At 34.5% G+C, this 17,048-nt stretch overlaps 1 protein-coding gene across 1 annotated transcript in view; it reads right to left on the bottom strand.

The window, feature by feature from the left end:
* Positions 1-17,048, bottom strand: part of LOC128987730 (F-box only protein 11) — a 37,057-nt gene that overhangs the window by 4,859 nt on the left and 15,150 nt on the right. Inside the window, exons 2-11 of the mRNA XM_054408736.1 lie at positions 15,310-15,594; positions 14,717-14,876; positions 12,721-13,040; positions 11,760-11,984; positions 10,250-10,494; positions 9,113-9,416; positions 8,326-8,629; positions 7,852-8,072; positions 2,825-3,043; positions 936-1,143 (exon numbers count right to left, since the gene is read on the bottom strand). Coding sequence (XP_054264711.1) covers positions 936-1,143; positions 2,825-3,043; positions 7,852-8,072; positions 8,326-8,629; positions 9,113-9,416; positions 10,250-10,494; positions 11,760-11,984; positions 12,721-13,040; positions 14,717-14,876; positions 15,310-15,594 — 2,491 coding nt within the window. The remainder of the gene's footprint in view (positions 1-935; positions 1,144-2,824; positions 3,044-7,851; positions 8,073-8,325; positions 8,630-9,112; positions 9,417-10,249; positions 10,495-11,759; positions 11,985-12,720; positions 13,041-14,716; positions 14,877-15,309; positions 15,595-17,048) is intronic.

Raw genomic sequence — 17,048 nt, 5'->3', positions numbered from 1 at the left:
AGCTATGTAGGGCCTATACCTTGCAGTTTATAGGTCTGAAGCTATGTAGGGCCTATACCTTGCAGTTTATAGGTCTGAAGCTATGTAGGGCCTATACCTTGCAGTTTATAGGTCTGAAGCTATGTAGGGCCTATACCTTGTAGTTTACAGGTCTGAAGCTATGTAGGGCCTATACCTTGCAGTTTATAGGTCTGAAGCTATGTAGGGCCTATACCTTGCAGTTTATAGGTCTGAAGCTATGTAGGGCCTATACCTTGCAGTTTATAGGTCTGAAGCTATGTAGGGCCTATACCTTGTAGTTTATAGGTCTGATACTATCCTCTCTTTTTAATGTAAACCAATTGCAAGTTTCAGTATAAATCTTACAAATAAATGTTTTTATTTGTTTACACCAAACAAAACATGACTTTATATGTAAAATCAATATTATAAAATAGGTAACATGCTTAACAATATGATTATATGAACAAAAATGATGAAATAGGCAATTAAAGCAGCTCACTGACATTACCAGCAATACAGGTTCTTCTAAAATATGATAAAAATAAATATTTTTTCACCTAAAATTCATGTCATAATATGTATTGAATAGCCCTAATACCACATCAACAACAATTTGCATTACACAAATGCAGGTAAATTTTAATTATGGTCATTTCACTCAATTGACAAGTATGAATAGAAAAATTCTATACTGCTTAGAATCGAGTTGCATCGATTCAAATCAAAAATCTATTGAATCAAATTGTTGCTTCGAATTGCAAATTTTTACACCTCTATTAGTATTCTTGTATACTAGCTGTGTGATATTAATAATGATTGTCAACTGTAAACCAGAAATAAGAAAAGAACTGAAAAAGTAATTCATTAAAAATTTTACTAACGGTTTATTATAACAGTGTCCAAAAGTAATATTGTGTGCATGTGTTTATTACCTGTCGTGCCTGATGAACTCTACATCATGTCCCGCGTGGCAAGTTTTGATGCAGTTTACACAGATGGCATTGCGGTCTGTAGTATTGCAGGTCTGGCAGCGGTAGAAGTCGTGCATAGGAAATGAAGTGTAACTTGATATTTTGTACAAACATTGGCCATTTCTGACAGCTTTTTCCACAGCATCTTGATTACTAAATATTTTGTTAACTGAAACATTTTAAAAAGGTGTTATTTTTTCAGTTTTTATATCCCTTAAGATATAAATACAAACTATCAAATAACAGTTCTGATAATTGAAACCCAGATAAAAAATTCACCTACCATTTGAATGTCAATATCCAAAAGTCGTATAAACTAGTTTGGCTCATAGATAAACCTTAGCATCATACTAAATACCCCCGCCGCAGCAAACCTGCAGACTAAGCGAATTTCCATTTGACTGATTGGATTTACACTGAAATGTCTACTTAAAAATATAACATTTATTCCCGATTTAAATAGAATTAGTTTAACAAGTACTTAGGTTTGCTGCATCAGGGAGGGTAAAACTGTTTTTTTTTTTGTAAAATGTTAATAGTTAGTAAGAAATAAAAACATTTTCCAAATTTGATCAAAATATGTTCATAAACAAGCAAACTACAACAGTTTACTCATTCTCCATAAGAATAACATGGGAATTTTAAATTTACAATTTTTTGGAATTTTCTCCGTAACCATTAGGCGCATAATAACGCTTCAATATACTAAATTATTTGTTTTTTGAAGCTCTACAAAATGGTTTGGAAATAAATTGCTAAATTTTATGTTTTTTGGGTCAAAAATGGGAAAAACCTATTTTTACCCCATAAAACCCCCCGTAAACCCCCGTTCCCATGGTCCGATCATGCTGGATCGCGAACTCGTTCGAATAAACGTAGGTTTACTCGTTTGTACCAAATTTCATCAAAATCGGATCATTTTTGCTCGAGTTATCGTGCTGACGGACACATATATATATATATATATAAATATATATATATATATATATATATGAATTTGAACGGATGGTGTTTTTGGCCTCTAGGGACCTCAAAACAAAAAAAAAAAATCGGTCCCGCGTCCAGGTCTTACCATGAGTACTACGGTAATAGCTTATTCCCTATATGGGAAATTCGCTAAAAAGAAGGTAGTTTAAAAAATTATTACAAGGATAACCAAAGAGTCCTTACTGAAGGAGTTCTAATTGAGATAATAAAACCTTAAAATTTCAAACCAAAGAAATGCCAACAAATTGTGAGGCTTTACTGTGAGTTGTTAATTAATCATACAGAACCTAATAGTTAAGAGTTCATTAGAAAAGGAATTATAGTTCTATATAGGTTCTCTATCGATAAGTTATTAATTACACAGAATGCGACAAAAAAACCTATCTACTTGATAACAAACGCTTGTATCAGGTATAGGCCGGGATGAAATTTGTTTTAACAAAAGTGCTATAAACCCCTCAGACAACTTTATTCTTTTAGCAAAAATAATATTCTTTAAGCATTTTTAAAACTTTTTCACACCAAAATGAAAAAGTTAATCGGTCCCGTGTCTAGGTCTTACCATGAGACCTACATTAATAGCTTCCCCTATATTAAGGGAAGTTCACTTTGGCAAACAATAACATAATATTACGTACCAGAGACTATTGTGAACAGCACTAAACATTGGGACTTTCTTGAAGTGGCCGAATATATTGAAGCTCATTAGATTTTATTTGTAATATTTGTTCAACATGGCACCAATATTTGTACACAATTTGAATCCATTTTTCAGTGCAATAGGTTACTAATAACATGTAAAACTGTGATACGTTTATTACCTAACAAAGGTTTATACTTATCGGATATTTCACACCACTTACGTCTTGTGATGGGCTGCACACCACTTGCTAGACAAAGCCCTCCGAAACGGTTGTTGAATATCTGATTATCTTCAAGCGTTGCTGTTGCATTATTTGTGATTTCAACTCCAGCAGCTAATCCATCAAATATACGATTTCTTCTCAAAATGGGATGGCTTTGAGTGGAAATAAGAACACCAGCTTGAGCATTACGGAAAATATCGTTTTCTTCCAGGACTCCTGTAATGAATAATGATTTTATCAATAACAATTCATAGCTAATGTTAAGAATGAAGCAGTAGGGTTTTTATCATCTTAGTACTTTTTAATTTCTATATCTACACTTGTCTGGATTATACACATCATTATAATTTTGAATTACCCCAGGTGCTTGAAGTAGAGGTAATGTTTAAACATTCATTTGGCAATGTTGGTTTTGTTTTTATTTGGACAGTTTTAGATTAACTATAGAGAAGTAAGATACAGAGGATACAGGCTTATGGGACAACCGTGAGCTTTCGGCTATGGTATGTTTGGGCGGAAATATAGGCTACTTGTTACGGAGCAAGGTAGAACCTGAACGGCGAGTTTCGCCTGTGCGGTAATTTCTATCACACAGCTGGTCTTTCTCCACCACGAGCATTAAAGTACATGATGGTGGAAGGTGAGGAGGGGGGGAGGGCAGAGGGGGAGTCATTGCTTTAGACACTAGTACTTACTTACTCTTACTCCCAGGGCCATGCATATCTAAGAAGATATTTGGCCGCACCAACAAAGCCTCTCCATCTTGCTCTATCCTCTGCATCCTCCTCAGTTGCTCCTAGTTGCTCCATGTCTTTCTTTACTTGGCTCCACCATTTTTGTTTTGGCCTTCCTCTCGGTCGTCTTCCTTCGGGATTTCTTAGTAAAACTAATTTTAACTTATTTTGCTCCTCTCTTCGTAAAACATGTCCAGCCCATCTAACTCTTCTACACTTAAATTCACACACCACATCTGGATCTCTGTAGAGTTCTCTCAGTTCTCTGTTGTGTCTCTTCCTCCATTCACCACCTTCATAAATTGGTCCATAAATTTTTCTTAAAATCTTATTTTCGAATGTGATTAACTTCTTTTCTTCTTTTTTATTTGGTTTCCATGTTTCAGCTCCGTATAATAATACTGGGCTGATTATTGTCTTATAAATTCTAACTTTGGTGTTTTTTGACAGTAACTTAGAGGACATCAGTCTGTTGCAAGCGTAGAAACATCTGTTTGCCAGATTTAGTCTATTTTGAATTTCTATTTCTTCTTTGTTTTCCCTGGATAAGATAACCCCTAAGTACTTAAAATGTTCTACTTTTTCAAATGTATGGTCATCTACCTGCAGTGGGTCTTGGGCTATACCTTGATTTCTTGAAAATTGCATATATTTGGTTTTCCCATCATTTACTTTTAATCCTAATTGTCCTGTTTTGTCCATAAATATTTTTGTTAGTTGGCGTAGGTCCTCTAAAGTTTCTGCAAAAATGACGACATCGTCTGCAAACGCTAATATGTTAATTCTGGAGCCAATTGAAATTCCCTTATCTATTGTTGTCACTTCTTGTAGAGCTTCTTCTATTGCTAAGTTGAAGAGGATTGGGGAGAGCCCATCCCCTTGCCTTACCCCTGCATTTACTGTAAAGGGCTCCGAGACTCTCCCGTTTACTTTTACTGAACATGTGGAATTTGCTACAGTTGTTCTAGCAAGGTTTATAAGTTTGGTTGGGATTCCAAATTTGTCCATCTTTTTCCACAGTTTCTCTCTATTTATGCTATCATACGCTTTTTGGAAATCAATAAATATTGCAAAAAACTCCCTATTATACTCCCAGTACTTCGATATGACTTCTTTAAGGATAAATATTTGATTCATTGTGGACCTGCCTTTCATGAAACCAGCCTGATGATCTAGGACATCAGTACTAGCTCTATAAATTACTTAAGTGTATCATCATTGACTATTAGATACTGTGAAGTAGACTTCCCATCTATATGGACCAGCTGTAGCCAATTTTTTTAAAAACAAGAATGTAGTTTTTTTTTTGGACCCCACAATAGATGCCCTGGAATCGTTATCATGGAGAAGACTAGGTTTTATAGAAGGGATCATACTCAGCATGGACTTCACTTTAATTACAACGGGAAGCGTAAACTTAGTAATGCCCTAACCAGTTCCATACTTAGGCACAATAGAGAGCGCAGTTCATGCTCCAAACTGGTGAACTTTGTTCCGTCCTTCACCTGCCCAGGTACATCAGACTCTCCTGGTATTGAGCCAGCCACATTGCAATTTAATGGCAATATACAAGACACAAATGCCTTCCCTTTGCTGCCTTCTTCTTCAACTTCATTAAAGACAGTCAACCCAAATGCTAAACCACCAAATGCTAAAATCTCAGTTCTTCAGAAAGATATGAGACTTGTGTTTGATCAAATACAAAATGACACCTCTGTAGCACTGGCTCATACAATTTCTGCTGATTTTAACAACCCCCGACACATGTCAGCGGGAGTGGCAGTGGCTTTCAGGGAACGATACGGCAGACCTCAGATCTCTGACTGTGTCACAAAAAATCTAGCTCTCCAGAAGGTGGAAAATGGCCCGTTAGTGTACAGTTTGGTAACTAAAGACTCCTACTGTGGAAAACCAAGAAATCAGGACTATGATGCAGCCTTCAGTGACCTGGAACTAGATTTCAAAAGAAAAGGTTTAAAAAAGTTATTTTGCTCTGCAATGGGTTGCGTTAGGGATATGATTGAGCCTCGTCACTTCATTAAAAACCTAGTAAGATTTCATTTTGCTACTGGTGCTGAGGTCTGCATAGTTTCTTATGACCAAAAAGCACAAAGAACTCTTTGGAGGGGGCGGTCACATGAAGCGTTTGTCACAGCATTACATAATGAAATCTCAAATCAAATTGTGAAAACTCAACTTACAGATTATTTGGAACAAAATAATTTACTAAATCCATCTCAGTTTGGTTTCCGCTCAAAATCCAGTACTGAAAAGGCTATTACCAGGATGATTAACTGCATTGCAGAGGCCTTGGACGGGTCGCAGCGCACAATAGGTGTGCTGTGTGACCTGTCCAAGGCTTTTGACTGTGTTGATCATGATATATTGCTAGAAAAATTAAGTAGACATGGAATAAAAAATGTGGAATTAAAATGGTTCATTTCATATTTAAAAAGCCGTAAACAAAGAATTATATTACAGAAATGCCAAACCAAATATAAGTCAGAGTGGGGTTACACACCCTACGGAGTTCCTCAAGGTTCCATTCTTGGACCTTGTTTATTTTTAATTTATGTAAATGATTTATGTAATGTTACAAAAATGCATACTTTTCAATATGCAGATGATACTGCTTTAATCTGCACCGAACAAAAAACATTGGATTTTAAGCAAGACTTAATTACTAATGAGTTTCAAATCCTCGGGGACTGGTTCACAGTAAATGGTCTATCTATGAATGTGTCAAAGACACAACTAATTCACTTTTCAGTTGCTAATGAGAATAGAGACATTGTTGTAAATTCAAACCAAACATCAATATATTCTCAAAACTCAGTTAATTACCTTGGAATTGATATAGATTGGCAACTTAATTGGCAAACAAACATTAAGAATCTATCTAAGAGACTCAGATCAGCTATACTTGTTCTTCGGGTAATTCGACATACTACAAATTTAGACACACAATTAGCAGTATACCACGCTTATTTTTCTTCCATTATGAATTACGGTTTAACGGTATGGGGTTCTTCTAGTCATGCCGAACAAATTTTTATCCTCCAAAAAAGAGCAGTTAGAGTCTTAGCGAAAGTGTCTCGAATTACTCACAGTAAAGAGTTTTTCATTCAGTTTAAAATTCTTACTTTGTATAGTTCTTATATCTTTAAACTAGCTTTAATGGTTAAAAGTGATTTTGACACATTCATGGAAGATCAACATGCCCATCCTCACAACACTAGATTTAAAAACAATATAAAACCAGTTCAACACAGACTTAAAGTATTCCATTTATCTCCTCAGTATATGGGCCCAAAAATATATAACAAATTACCTTCTTCAATTAGGGACACTGATTCATTCCCTAAATTCAAAAAGAAGTTAAAAAACTTTCTTTTGGAGAAGGCCTTCTTCTCATTGGAGGAATATATGGAAGCTATGTAGATGTTAAGGCTCAGCAATGAAATTTATTTTAGTAATAATTTTAGTATAATAGAGACTATAAAATATTGTAACAATGACGAATCACCTGTCTGAATATGATGTTATGTGATTATTGGAAAATAAATAAATAAATAAATAGTTGTGTGAGCCAGTCACAGAATGCGCTAGTGTCAAAAATTCTATTTTACACCTTTTTTTGTTGTTGCTGACTAGGTTGATGGGTCATTTGGTATAAATGATTGTGTATTTGACAGAATTTAGTCATTTAGATCAGCGCCATCTGTAGGTAGCTTACATCAACAACGAAGAATTCGATAAAAAATCTGGCTATAAATTTAACATAAGGATGGAATGACTAGTTGTATTGATAGTCAAAGGTATCATTAAATGTTTCCTCTGTATCTTACTCCTCTGTGGATAAACACAGATTTTTTGAGTAAACAAGTTTTTTTTTGTGGGTAAACAATTCTCAACAGACACCTCTATCCGAGATTCCAATTTATACATTTAAAATTGATTTAAACTCATTAAAAAATCAGTACATTTTGCAGACTTGAATGAGGTTTGAATTTCACAAAATATATTTTGTTATTATTATTCATCAAGTAAGCCTCAAGCTATGATTGAGGATATTTATGATGATCTATTAATATTTTTATTTGAGGTAAATTAAATATTGATACATAATAATTTTAGTATACTTCTTGGTTAGAAGAAAAGAAAACAAATATTAGGTCCTTCAGATGTTGGCAAATTTACCTTAATTGAAAAAAAATATATAATACAGACTAATATTTATACCCGGAGAAAAGCAACTAATATAGGCGTAAATTAAAAAAATTAACTCACCCTTTCCTCCATTAAAAATACAGATTCCACCATCTCGCCCATCAAATATCTTATTTCTCTTGAGCGTTGGGTTTGAGTCAGTCTTTATCCAGACTCCTGCCATGGCATTGTCAAATATCTCGTTCTGTTCCAACAAGCCCAGTCCTCCATTGTAGACCAGCACTCCACCATTCTGTCCTCCCCATATCTTGTTGCCTCTGATGATTGGATTGCTTCCAGTTCTAAAAAAACAACAACTGTTGGATTAATTTGTTTATTCCTGTGTTTTAAAAAGGTCGTACTTGTAAAGAAAAACTAATACAATTTATTCAGACATGTAACTTAGTTCATGTTACAAAAAAATATTGCCAAATCTAAAATTTGTTTGCTCTAATGCTTCTAGTATTTACATTTACTGGTATAATTCTTTTTATTTGAATGGAACCTGCAAATTTATCTGAACACTTAAGAAAACATAAATAAATGGTGACTCACCTAATTTGGACACCTGAATATAGGTGGTTGAATATGTCATTGTCCTCCAACTTCCCATGGCCATTGTCATAGAAGTACACACCAACTTGTTTACCAGAATGTATTCGATTCCGCCTAAGCACTGGTGTTGACCCTGTTGTGATCCATACTCCAGCCAAAGTGTTTGCGTAGACTTCATTTTCTTCTATCAACCCTTGCCCCTTTTCATGCACATAGATCCCCCCATGTTGTCCGTGATGAATTTTATTGTGCCTAACAATCGGATCACTATTGGTGCGAATTTGAATACCAGCTAACGCATTACCTGACCAAACAGAATTCAAATATTAACATTTAATAAGGATCATTATGAAATTAAATACATAATTAATACGATAATTAAAACATGTCTACTTAAAATAGTCTTAAGTAAGTTAACGTTTTCTTTAATTTTCACATTCATATATATCTTTGAGTAGATAATGTATTCTGAGCCCACAATGAAGTGTTGAGTACATCAACGATTCAAATTGTCTACAAGAAACACTAAGCACACTGACTAGAGATTATCCTTGAAGAAACTCTATTTCTTGTAAGGATTATTATGTACAAGGATAGGGATCAGCTAGCTTACCTGGTAGATAGAGTCCAGATTAGCCTTGATTACACATAAAACACCAGGTATTGTACATAATAATCCTAATCAGCCAATTGGCCTTTCCTTAACTCCTAATCTATTTCTTGTAAGATAGTTCAATTTTATTTTATTTTTATCACTTCATATAGGCTATCAAAGCTTTTGACTTACCATATATATTATTGTGTTCAACTAGTCCTCTTCCTTCACCAAATATGTACACACCACCTTGATGGCCGTTGTATATTTCATTGCGTCGGATAGTGGGATTACTGTTTGAAGTGATCCACACACCAGCAAAGTTGTTTGAATGGATGCGGTTGTCAATGAACTGCCCGAGACCGTTTTCATGCACATATATACCACCTGTTTGTCCATGATGAATCTCACAATGAACCACTGTTGGATTTGCTTGAGCCTTCACTTCAAACCCTGCTATCCTGTTGTTGTGGATATCATTTGCTTCAAAAAACCCCTAGAAGGAAAATTGAATTTGGTCAATAACAATAACAAAATTACAATAGTAGATAACAGACAGGACCAAACTGAGAATTTGAAATACAAAACAGACGGTTGAATAAAACAAACTGTAAAAGTTTATGAGCCTGCAATTAGTTAAAAGCTAAAAAATGTTATCTTGCATAACAATACCACTATTATGTAAGGTACTACTATAATTCACCCAGCAATTCTATGTAGCTCTTAAAAAAATTTAGGATTTGAAAACAAGGAATTAGTTTTTTGTAGAAAAGCGGAGAAGTTGGGTTACTTCAAGCTGATCAAGAAGTTATTTACTAAGTACTGTCACGGGTACAAAACTAATGGCGATGGCATTATGTTAGTAATTCATCTAAAAGTTAGAAACTCAAACTAAGATGTTCCAACTATCAAATTTAAGGAAATCATTCCCTCGTCTCGTAAAAAGTACCTGAATAGTTTGTTTCCCTGAGGTTTTGTTTGACATATCTGTGAGATTTAGATTTCCTATTTAATAACTTAACAACTACAGTAGAACCTTGATTAACCGGGGCGAATCAACCGGTCGGCGGATCAGCTGTGGTCAATAGATATGCCTCTTAATGTTACATAACCTCAAAAATACCAAGAACATTTTATAAATTGTGTTTCTTCAGTCTAATATGTTGAAATGCACTGTATATGGCAGTAGGTTTCACCATTATTGTTGTTGAAATATTGTTTTGTTCATTTGACAAAACTAAATGGAAGCAAAACAATGAAATGACCATCGAGAGCTTCAAGGTCAAGAAGAAAGAATAATGTTTATACTATAAATAAAAAGTAACTTACCAAACCATTGTCAAATGTGAATATACCAACATCCCTTCCATGATGTATGTGATTGCGCCTCATAATAGGGTTCGCATAATTTTTAACCCAAATACCAGCAAGAGCATTTCTTGATATTTCATTGTCTTCGTAGGTTCCTTGAGCATAATCAGTCACATATAGTCCAACGTTTTCACAGTCACTGATATCACAATGCTTGATGGTGGGTGAAGCTCCGGTGCCAGTCACACACACAGCCGCTCCCACTGGTAAATACACAAATAATTAGGCACAAAAAACAACAGTGTGTGTGTGTGTACATCTAGCTTCACTAGAAATAACTAGGTATGGAAGAGTTAAACGAGTGTATCTCCATTCTGATTATTTAACAACAATTTTAAATGACTGTCCTTTTGTAGAGGGTTCAAGTTATTTTTTTTAGATCTTTAGGATAATAATTAAACTTATCAGTTCGTATAAAAAAAATTGAGATCAATTTGTTAGTTTAAAAAATTATTTTATCTATTTAATACAAAAACATTTATATACAGTGGAGCATTTTTTACATGTAAAGATTTTTCTATTTAATTGTACTTGTAATTTTTAAATTTGAGATGTTATTATATTGATTGGATGTTAATATTCATTTGCTGTATTAATAAAAGCATAATGTATTTAATGAAAATTGTTAATGCATTGTAAAACATTTATTCAAGCACTGTCTATCTAACAACAATGATGATTCAAAATTAATTTAGTTTAGAAGGATTGATTAAGGAAATAATCTAATATGTAATACCTTTTTTACCCATCTTAAAAACAGCTGCTAAACATTTCACCAACACAAAGGGTAGAAAACTAGGAGAGGAAAAATAGAGAAGGATGCAGGCACACAGGAAACTGTAGGGGAAATAAATCATGTTTACATTACGGTACCTATGTTAAAGGTGCATAGAAGGAATCTGTCTTAAATTAACAAGTTTGTTAGGTAAGAAAATCATGTTGCAGATAAACAATACTTATGTACAAAAATTATACAGACAAAACAAACTTATATGTCATTGGCACATTGCAAATAAAAAATAAAAAAAATAAAAGAATATTTGAGTAATGAGAATTGATATGAGTAAATAGACTAATTATTAACCGTTATTCTCATTGTAAATTTCTAGTAAGAATATTTTGGCTTAGGATGAAATTCAACGTAAACAAAGCACAATGTGGCAAAAAGCTGATTCGCAAGTGTGTACTTGAAAATGAAAATTTTCAGACAAAGTTAGCGCCACATTAACCCATGGAAAAATTAAACATAAGGTATGGCTATCAAGGGTTTTATTGACTAGAGGGAGATTATTCTAAAACTTTAGTCCAGTTGGATTAGATAATGAGCGGAAGTGCAACCAAAGGCAGTTGAGAGGAATTCAACTCTATAGGAAACATGTTATGGGACTTTATGAAAACATTTTCTAACATTATTTAAAGGAATTATTGATGAAAAATGTTTCTTTAGCTAGAAGGCAATAAAACTTACCAACAGACGAACTACGGATAATACAGTGATCAATTGTGGGACTACAATTTTCACCAACTTCTAGACAATAGTGTTTGTTATGAGGTACAGTTGATGTTACGTCTGGAGAGAATTTCAATGTCAGGTGTCCAGCGTACGCATTCTTTGCACCCTCAACAAACATCATGGTTGACTCGGATTCTCTTTCTAGAATAACCGATTCTGCTACATTACCAGGCGCAGCACCTAGAATAAAACAAATAAATTCATGCAATTCTCAAAATCATAAGACAGGTAGGCCTACATCAAACATTGTGGTGGCCTACCTTGGTTATTTGAGAATAAAAAAAACACAATATGCAATCATAGATTTTATAAATATAGCTTTTACGTCTATATAGTGAAACAAGAACGATAATTTAAATTATTCATTGTTTCTAGAAATAACAATTCATTAATAGCTTAACTTAAATCAATTATTTTATTTTATCTTAAGATCACCTTAATTCAAAACTGGTGTATTAAAAAATTAAACACTTTATCACAACATTTAAGTTTAAAACATTTCAAACCCATTCAAAAAGATTATTGCTACAAAGATTTCTCCTAACACAATAAAACACATATAGGCCAAATAAATAATAATACAAGTTTGTAACAATAGTTAATGGCAAATAAACATTCACATTCTCAAAATAAAAAGGAAAATTATCATTTAGGCCTATGTAGCTTTTACAGTAAAAATTGCTGGAGTAAAACAGAAAACTTAATGTTAAAAAAAGTTGACAGGGTCATCCATTAAGTCTATTTAAAAAATCAACCAAGCTACTTAACATTTCAATCCAATCTTTTAATTGTTGTGGATTTACTATAGCCTATTATATAAATAAAAGAATAAAATCAAATAAGGAAAATAATGAAACAGGTAGAAACCTGGTACCTTATATATGTAGGCCTAATAGATTTCTTCAACCAAACTTACCAATGATTGCAACATCTGAGTCTATGACGAGGAATTCTCCTCGGTAAGTTCCAGCGTGGAGGAAGATGAGTGATCCACCAGTAAAGTCGTCCACGTGGTCTAGTGCTGCCTGCACAGTGTCAAAGTGAGCGATGCGACGGCCCTGACGCGCCACTCCCTGGTAGCCTGGGCGGACATGCACTCCACGGTACAGGTGGCGGAAACTCTCCTTCCACGGGTTGGCATGCTCACTCTCCTCTGGCGGAACAAACTCAAACCGACACTGCGCTGGGTTGAACAACGGCAAGTCATACTCGTATACGTTGTGGAACAATGTTTTCCTGAAATACGGAAATGGTTAAGATGTAGGTTTGTACCAGTTTTGCAACATCGTGCTCAAGTGAAATAATGCATTATGACAATATACATTTTGAATTTATGCAATACTCTTGACTACCAGTAGATTGTTCAAGATAAGTGTTTGCACAGGGTGGTTTGTAGTGAGAATGGTGGCTCTCACCATGTTATAGCTGATGCTATCCGTCAAGTCTTTGCACTGTTCCACTTCACTTTTTTCCGATTATTAAACTACGCTTTAAATAACATCCACAGCAAAATTCAATGAGACATTAGAATGGAAGGTTTCAACATTCTTCACAGAGCGTTTACTTGAAGCGAAAACATATTTTTATGATCAAGCTTGAGTGTGCTTTTACACTGTTTAAATGTCCTTCTTACTGGTAGCCTAAATCGACCTTTTCAATATCCAGCGCATCCAACTTGAGTACAAAAACCTAGTGGAGTGGACAAAACATGACAAAAATGACTTGATAGTTAAGTACATTAAGTCCCGCAAGCAGTGTTTTCATTCGCGGGATTATTATCCCGAAAACGGGATTTTTAGACCTTGAGCCGGATTAAAACGGGATGCGGGATAAAACGGGATTTTAGGCTGTGACGACTATTATTATGTTTTTCTACTTAATTTTAAAGAAAATACTAACTCAAATTGATTAAATACTGTAGCAAAATATAATAGTGATGTTTAAACAACTTTATAAACATGATACGTCAAGTATAATACTAGGTATTGTACAAAAGAAATCATGCGGGATAAAACAGGATTTTTCACAATTTAAAAGCGGGATAAAACGGGGATTTTTCGACCCAGTAAGCGGGATTATTTTTTTGGTCATGTGGAAACACTGCCCGCAAGGGTTTAATATGTTCTGAAAGACAGCAGATAAATCAATGACATTTGGTACATCAACACGACACCTAAAATTCTACTTTTTGAAGGAACTATCAGTTCTCTGTCATATCATGAGGACATCCCACAAGGAGTCAGAAGGAAATCCTAAATGTAAGCATAGGTTGACATACATCAAATTAAATCTCTAGGCCTATAAGTAGGACACAATGCCGCTAATTTAGAAAAAAGGGCAGCTGTTCAAAGATTTTTTGAATCTGCCATTTTGAATCTTTGAAAGACTACCATTTTTCACTCAGTTGTTATTTTGAGCTAAAATTTGCGGCATTGCATTCTAAACCTTAATTGGCCTTTAATTTAATGTGCAGATTGACCTATGAATATGTTTATGATTCTTTTCCAACTTCCAACGGGCCTAAGGAGGTAGCGCAAGTAGCATGGCAAATTCAAGGAATCTTTGAACAGCAGTAATTTTTTACTCGGTTTTCCGTGTGAGTCAGGGTCTGCGGCATTGTACATTACTAACAAAGACCTTTAATTTAATGTGCCAACAACACAATTCTTCCATTTAAGAGTTATTTCAGACTCCTTGTGGGACACCAGGGTCCATGATATGACAGAAAACATTTTAAGGTGTTGTGTTGATGTACCAAATCTTACTGATTTATCTGTTATCTTCTGGACATATAAAAACCATGCGGGACTGTATTTACACCATGTATTTTCGTACTTCTAATAGGTTGCAAGATCCTTTTTAAAATACAACATTTCATGGATTTATTTTAGAACCGATTGCCAAGGTCTTACCATAATTCATTGTCATTGGCAATGCCATGGAAGCGTTTGCAGACCTGACTGACTCTACACAAGTCCTGCTCCAGGAGGTAGCTGAAGATAGTGAGCAACACCTCATCTGGGAGCTCGTACTGCAGGTAGTGGGCGGCCGGCGTCCCACACCCTGACACTGCTGCAGAACAGATACACAACATATGTAAGAAACCTGCAGTTTATTTAACAATATCAGTTACACAACATTAAAAACCCTGCATTCTTATATATAAATTATGCTTACATAAACGGCTATATTTTTTTTTTACAAAAATGATTGCTTAAACATATGCAGACAGTTAGTCTACATATTCTAGTGAATAAACAGAACAAGTTTCAAGCATGGCATTACATTACTCAGAGAAACCATTAAACGGATAGGAATTTAATGTAGATGTGTTGATACCAACATTTATCTATTCTCAATGCAGATACATTAAAAATTAATTCTCAATACCAATACTTTTTTAGCAATACATTTTCTATAATAACAAAAAATCTCTATTAAACTCTGGTAATTAAACATAAACAAATCATGTGTCTCTTAGTACTGTTATATTAAAGGAACTAACTTTCAGTAGATGATGATGTGGTGCGACGGGGACGTTTCCTGGCAGGTAACATCGTGTATGTGTGATTGAAGGGTTGGGGAGGAGAACTGGTGCTGGGAGTGTTGCTGTCATGGTAAGGTGGAGACTTGCGGCGGAGGTCATAGGGGGGGTGGTGACAAGGGGGAGGAGCCGAGGGAGATGCTGACGTTCCGCTGGTACTGGCACTGGCACTGGCACTGGCTGTGTGTGCATGCATAATCTCATTGGCGTTGGGCATCGGAGGGCAAGGCGGCTCACATGGTTCTACTGCAACACCCAACATCAACACTCTTATTACATTTCATATTGATTCCAACATAGATTGGACATATTTCCTTGCAATTTTATCACCCTTAAGGATCAACTGAAGAAAATGCCTAGATATATTTTATGCCTAGTGTATATAGTACTATAAACAAAAAATTTCTAATATTTGAGCCTTAAGTTATTGCTGTCTTGTAAGAAATAGGCCTATATTTAGCGGATATCAATACAATCTCAGTACTAACTTTACCATCTGTACTTGTAATGTACTGGCTCACTCCTTGCTTTGCTTTATACGATCCATGCACGGGAGGTTAGTCTATGTGGACGGGCAAATGCAAGGTTAAAAGAGGCCGCCAACCTCTTTTTGAAAAAAAATCTACCACAATCAAAACATACTTATTAATTTGTTATAATAGGATGTCTTCAAAATCCCCATTGCTATGTTAATCTTATGGAGAAATACAAAACTTTATAGGGCCCCAGGGCCTCACTCTCTAACTATTTCCCTAAAAAGCAAGTTTCCTGCACAACTTCACGTTACGCTCTTTCCAATGACACCAAAACCATGTCAATCGGTTCAGTAGTTTCGGAGGAGTAATTGTCACAAAAAACCTGCTTGCGTATTAAATAAGTATAGAATAGATAATATTTATATATATATATATATATATATATGTGTCCGTTAGCACGATAACTCAAGCAAGTATAAATAAAGTATAAATAGTTATAGTTATATAAAGTATAAATAGATTAAGTATCAATACAGGCTTAACTTTGGATTTCTATAAGAAAAAGAAGACACATTTAACTCTTGTGTTTTTTAAATGTCTCTATAGTTATGAAATATTTAATATTACCTATGTTTATGTAATTTTTTAGCATATTTCCCATATAGGGAATAAGCTATTACCGTAGTACCGTACTCATGGTAAGACCTGATCCTGGGAGCTGGGACCGATTTACTTTTTTGTTTTGAGGTCCCTAGAGGCCAAAAACACCATCCGTTCAAATTCATATATATATAATCCGTTAGCGCGATAACTCAAGCAAAAATGATCCAATTTTGATTAAATTTGGTAGAAACATGTAAACCTACATTTATTCGAACGGGTTTTCGAACCAGCATGATCGGATTATGGGAGTGGGGATTTATGGAGGGTTTTATGGGGTAAAAATAGGGTTTTCCCAATTATCACCCTAAAAACAAAAGATTTTTAGCAATTTCTTTCTAAACCATTTTGTAGAGCTTAAAAAAAGAAATAATTTATTATATTAAAGTGCTGTTGTATGCCTAACGGTCACGGAGAAAATTTAAAAAAGTGTATTTAAAATTCCCATGTTATTATGGAGAAAATAAAACTGTTGCAGTTTATTTATTTATGGATATATGTTGATGAAATTTGGCAAATTTATTTATTTCATCAAAACTAGGTATACTATTTACGTATGGTCAA

This window comes from Macrosteles quadrilineatus, unplaced genomic scaffold (genome assembly GCF_028750875.1).
Source record: "Macrosteles quadrilineatus isolate MER2022 unplaced genomic scaffold, UCM_ALF_1.0 Scaffold_1__1_contigs__length_201487025, whole genome shotgun sequence".
NCBI classification, from domain to species: Eukaryota; Metazoa; Arthropoda; class Insecta; order Hemiptera; family Cicadellidae; genus Macrosteles; species Macrosteles quadrilineatus.
Note: the sequence above shows the minus strand (reverse complement) of the source record. Positions and strands in the feature narration are given on the sequence as shown.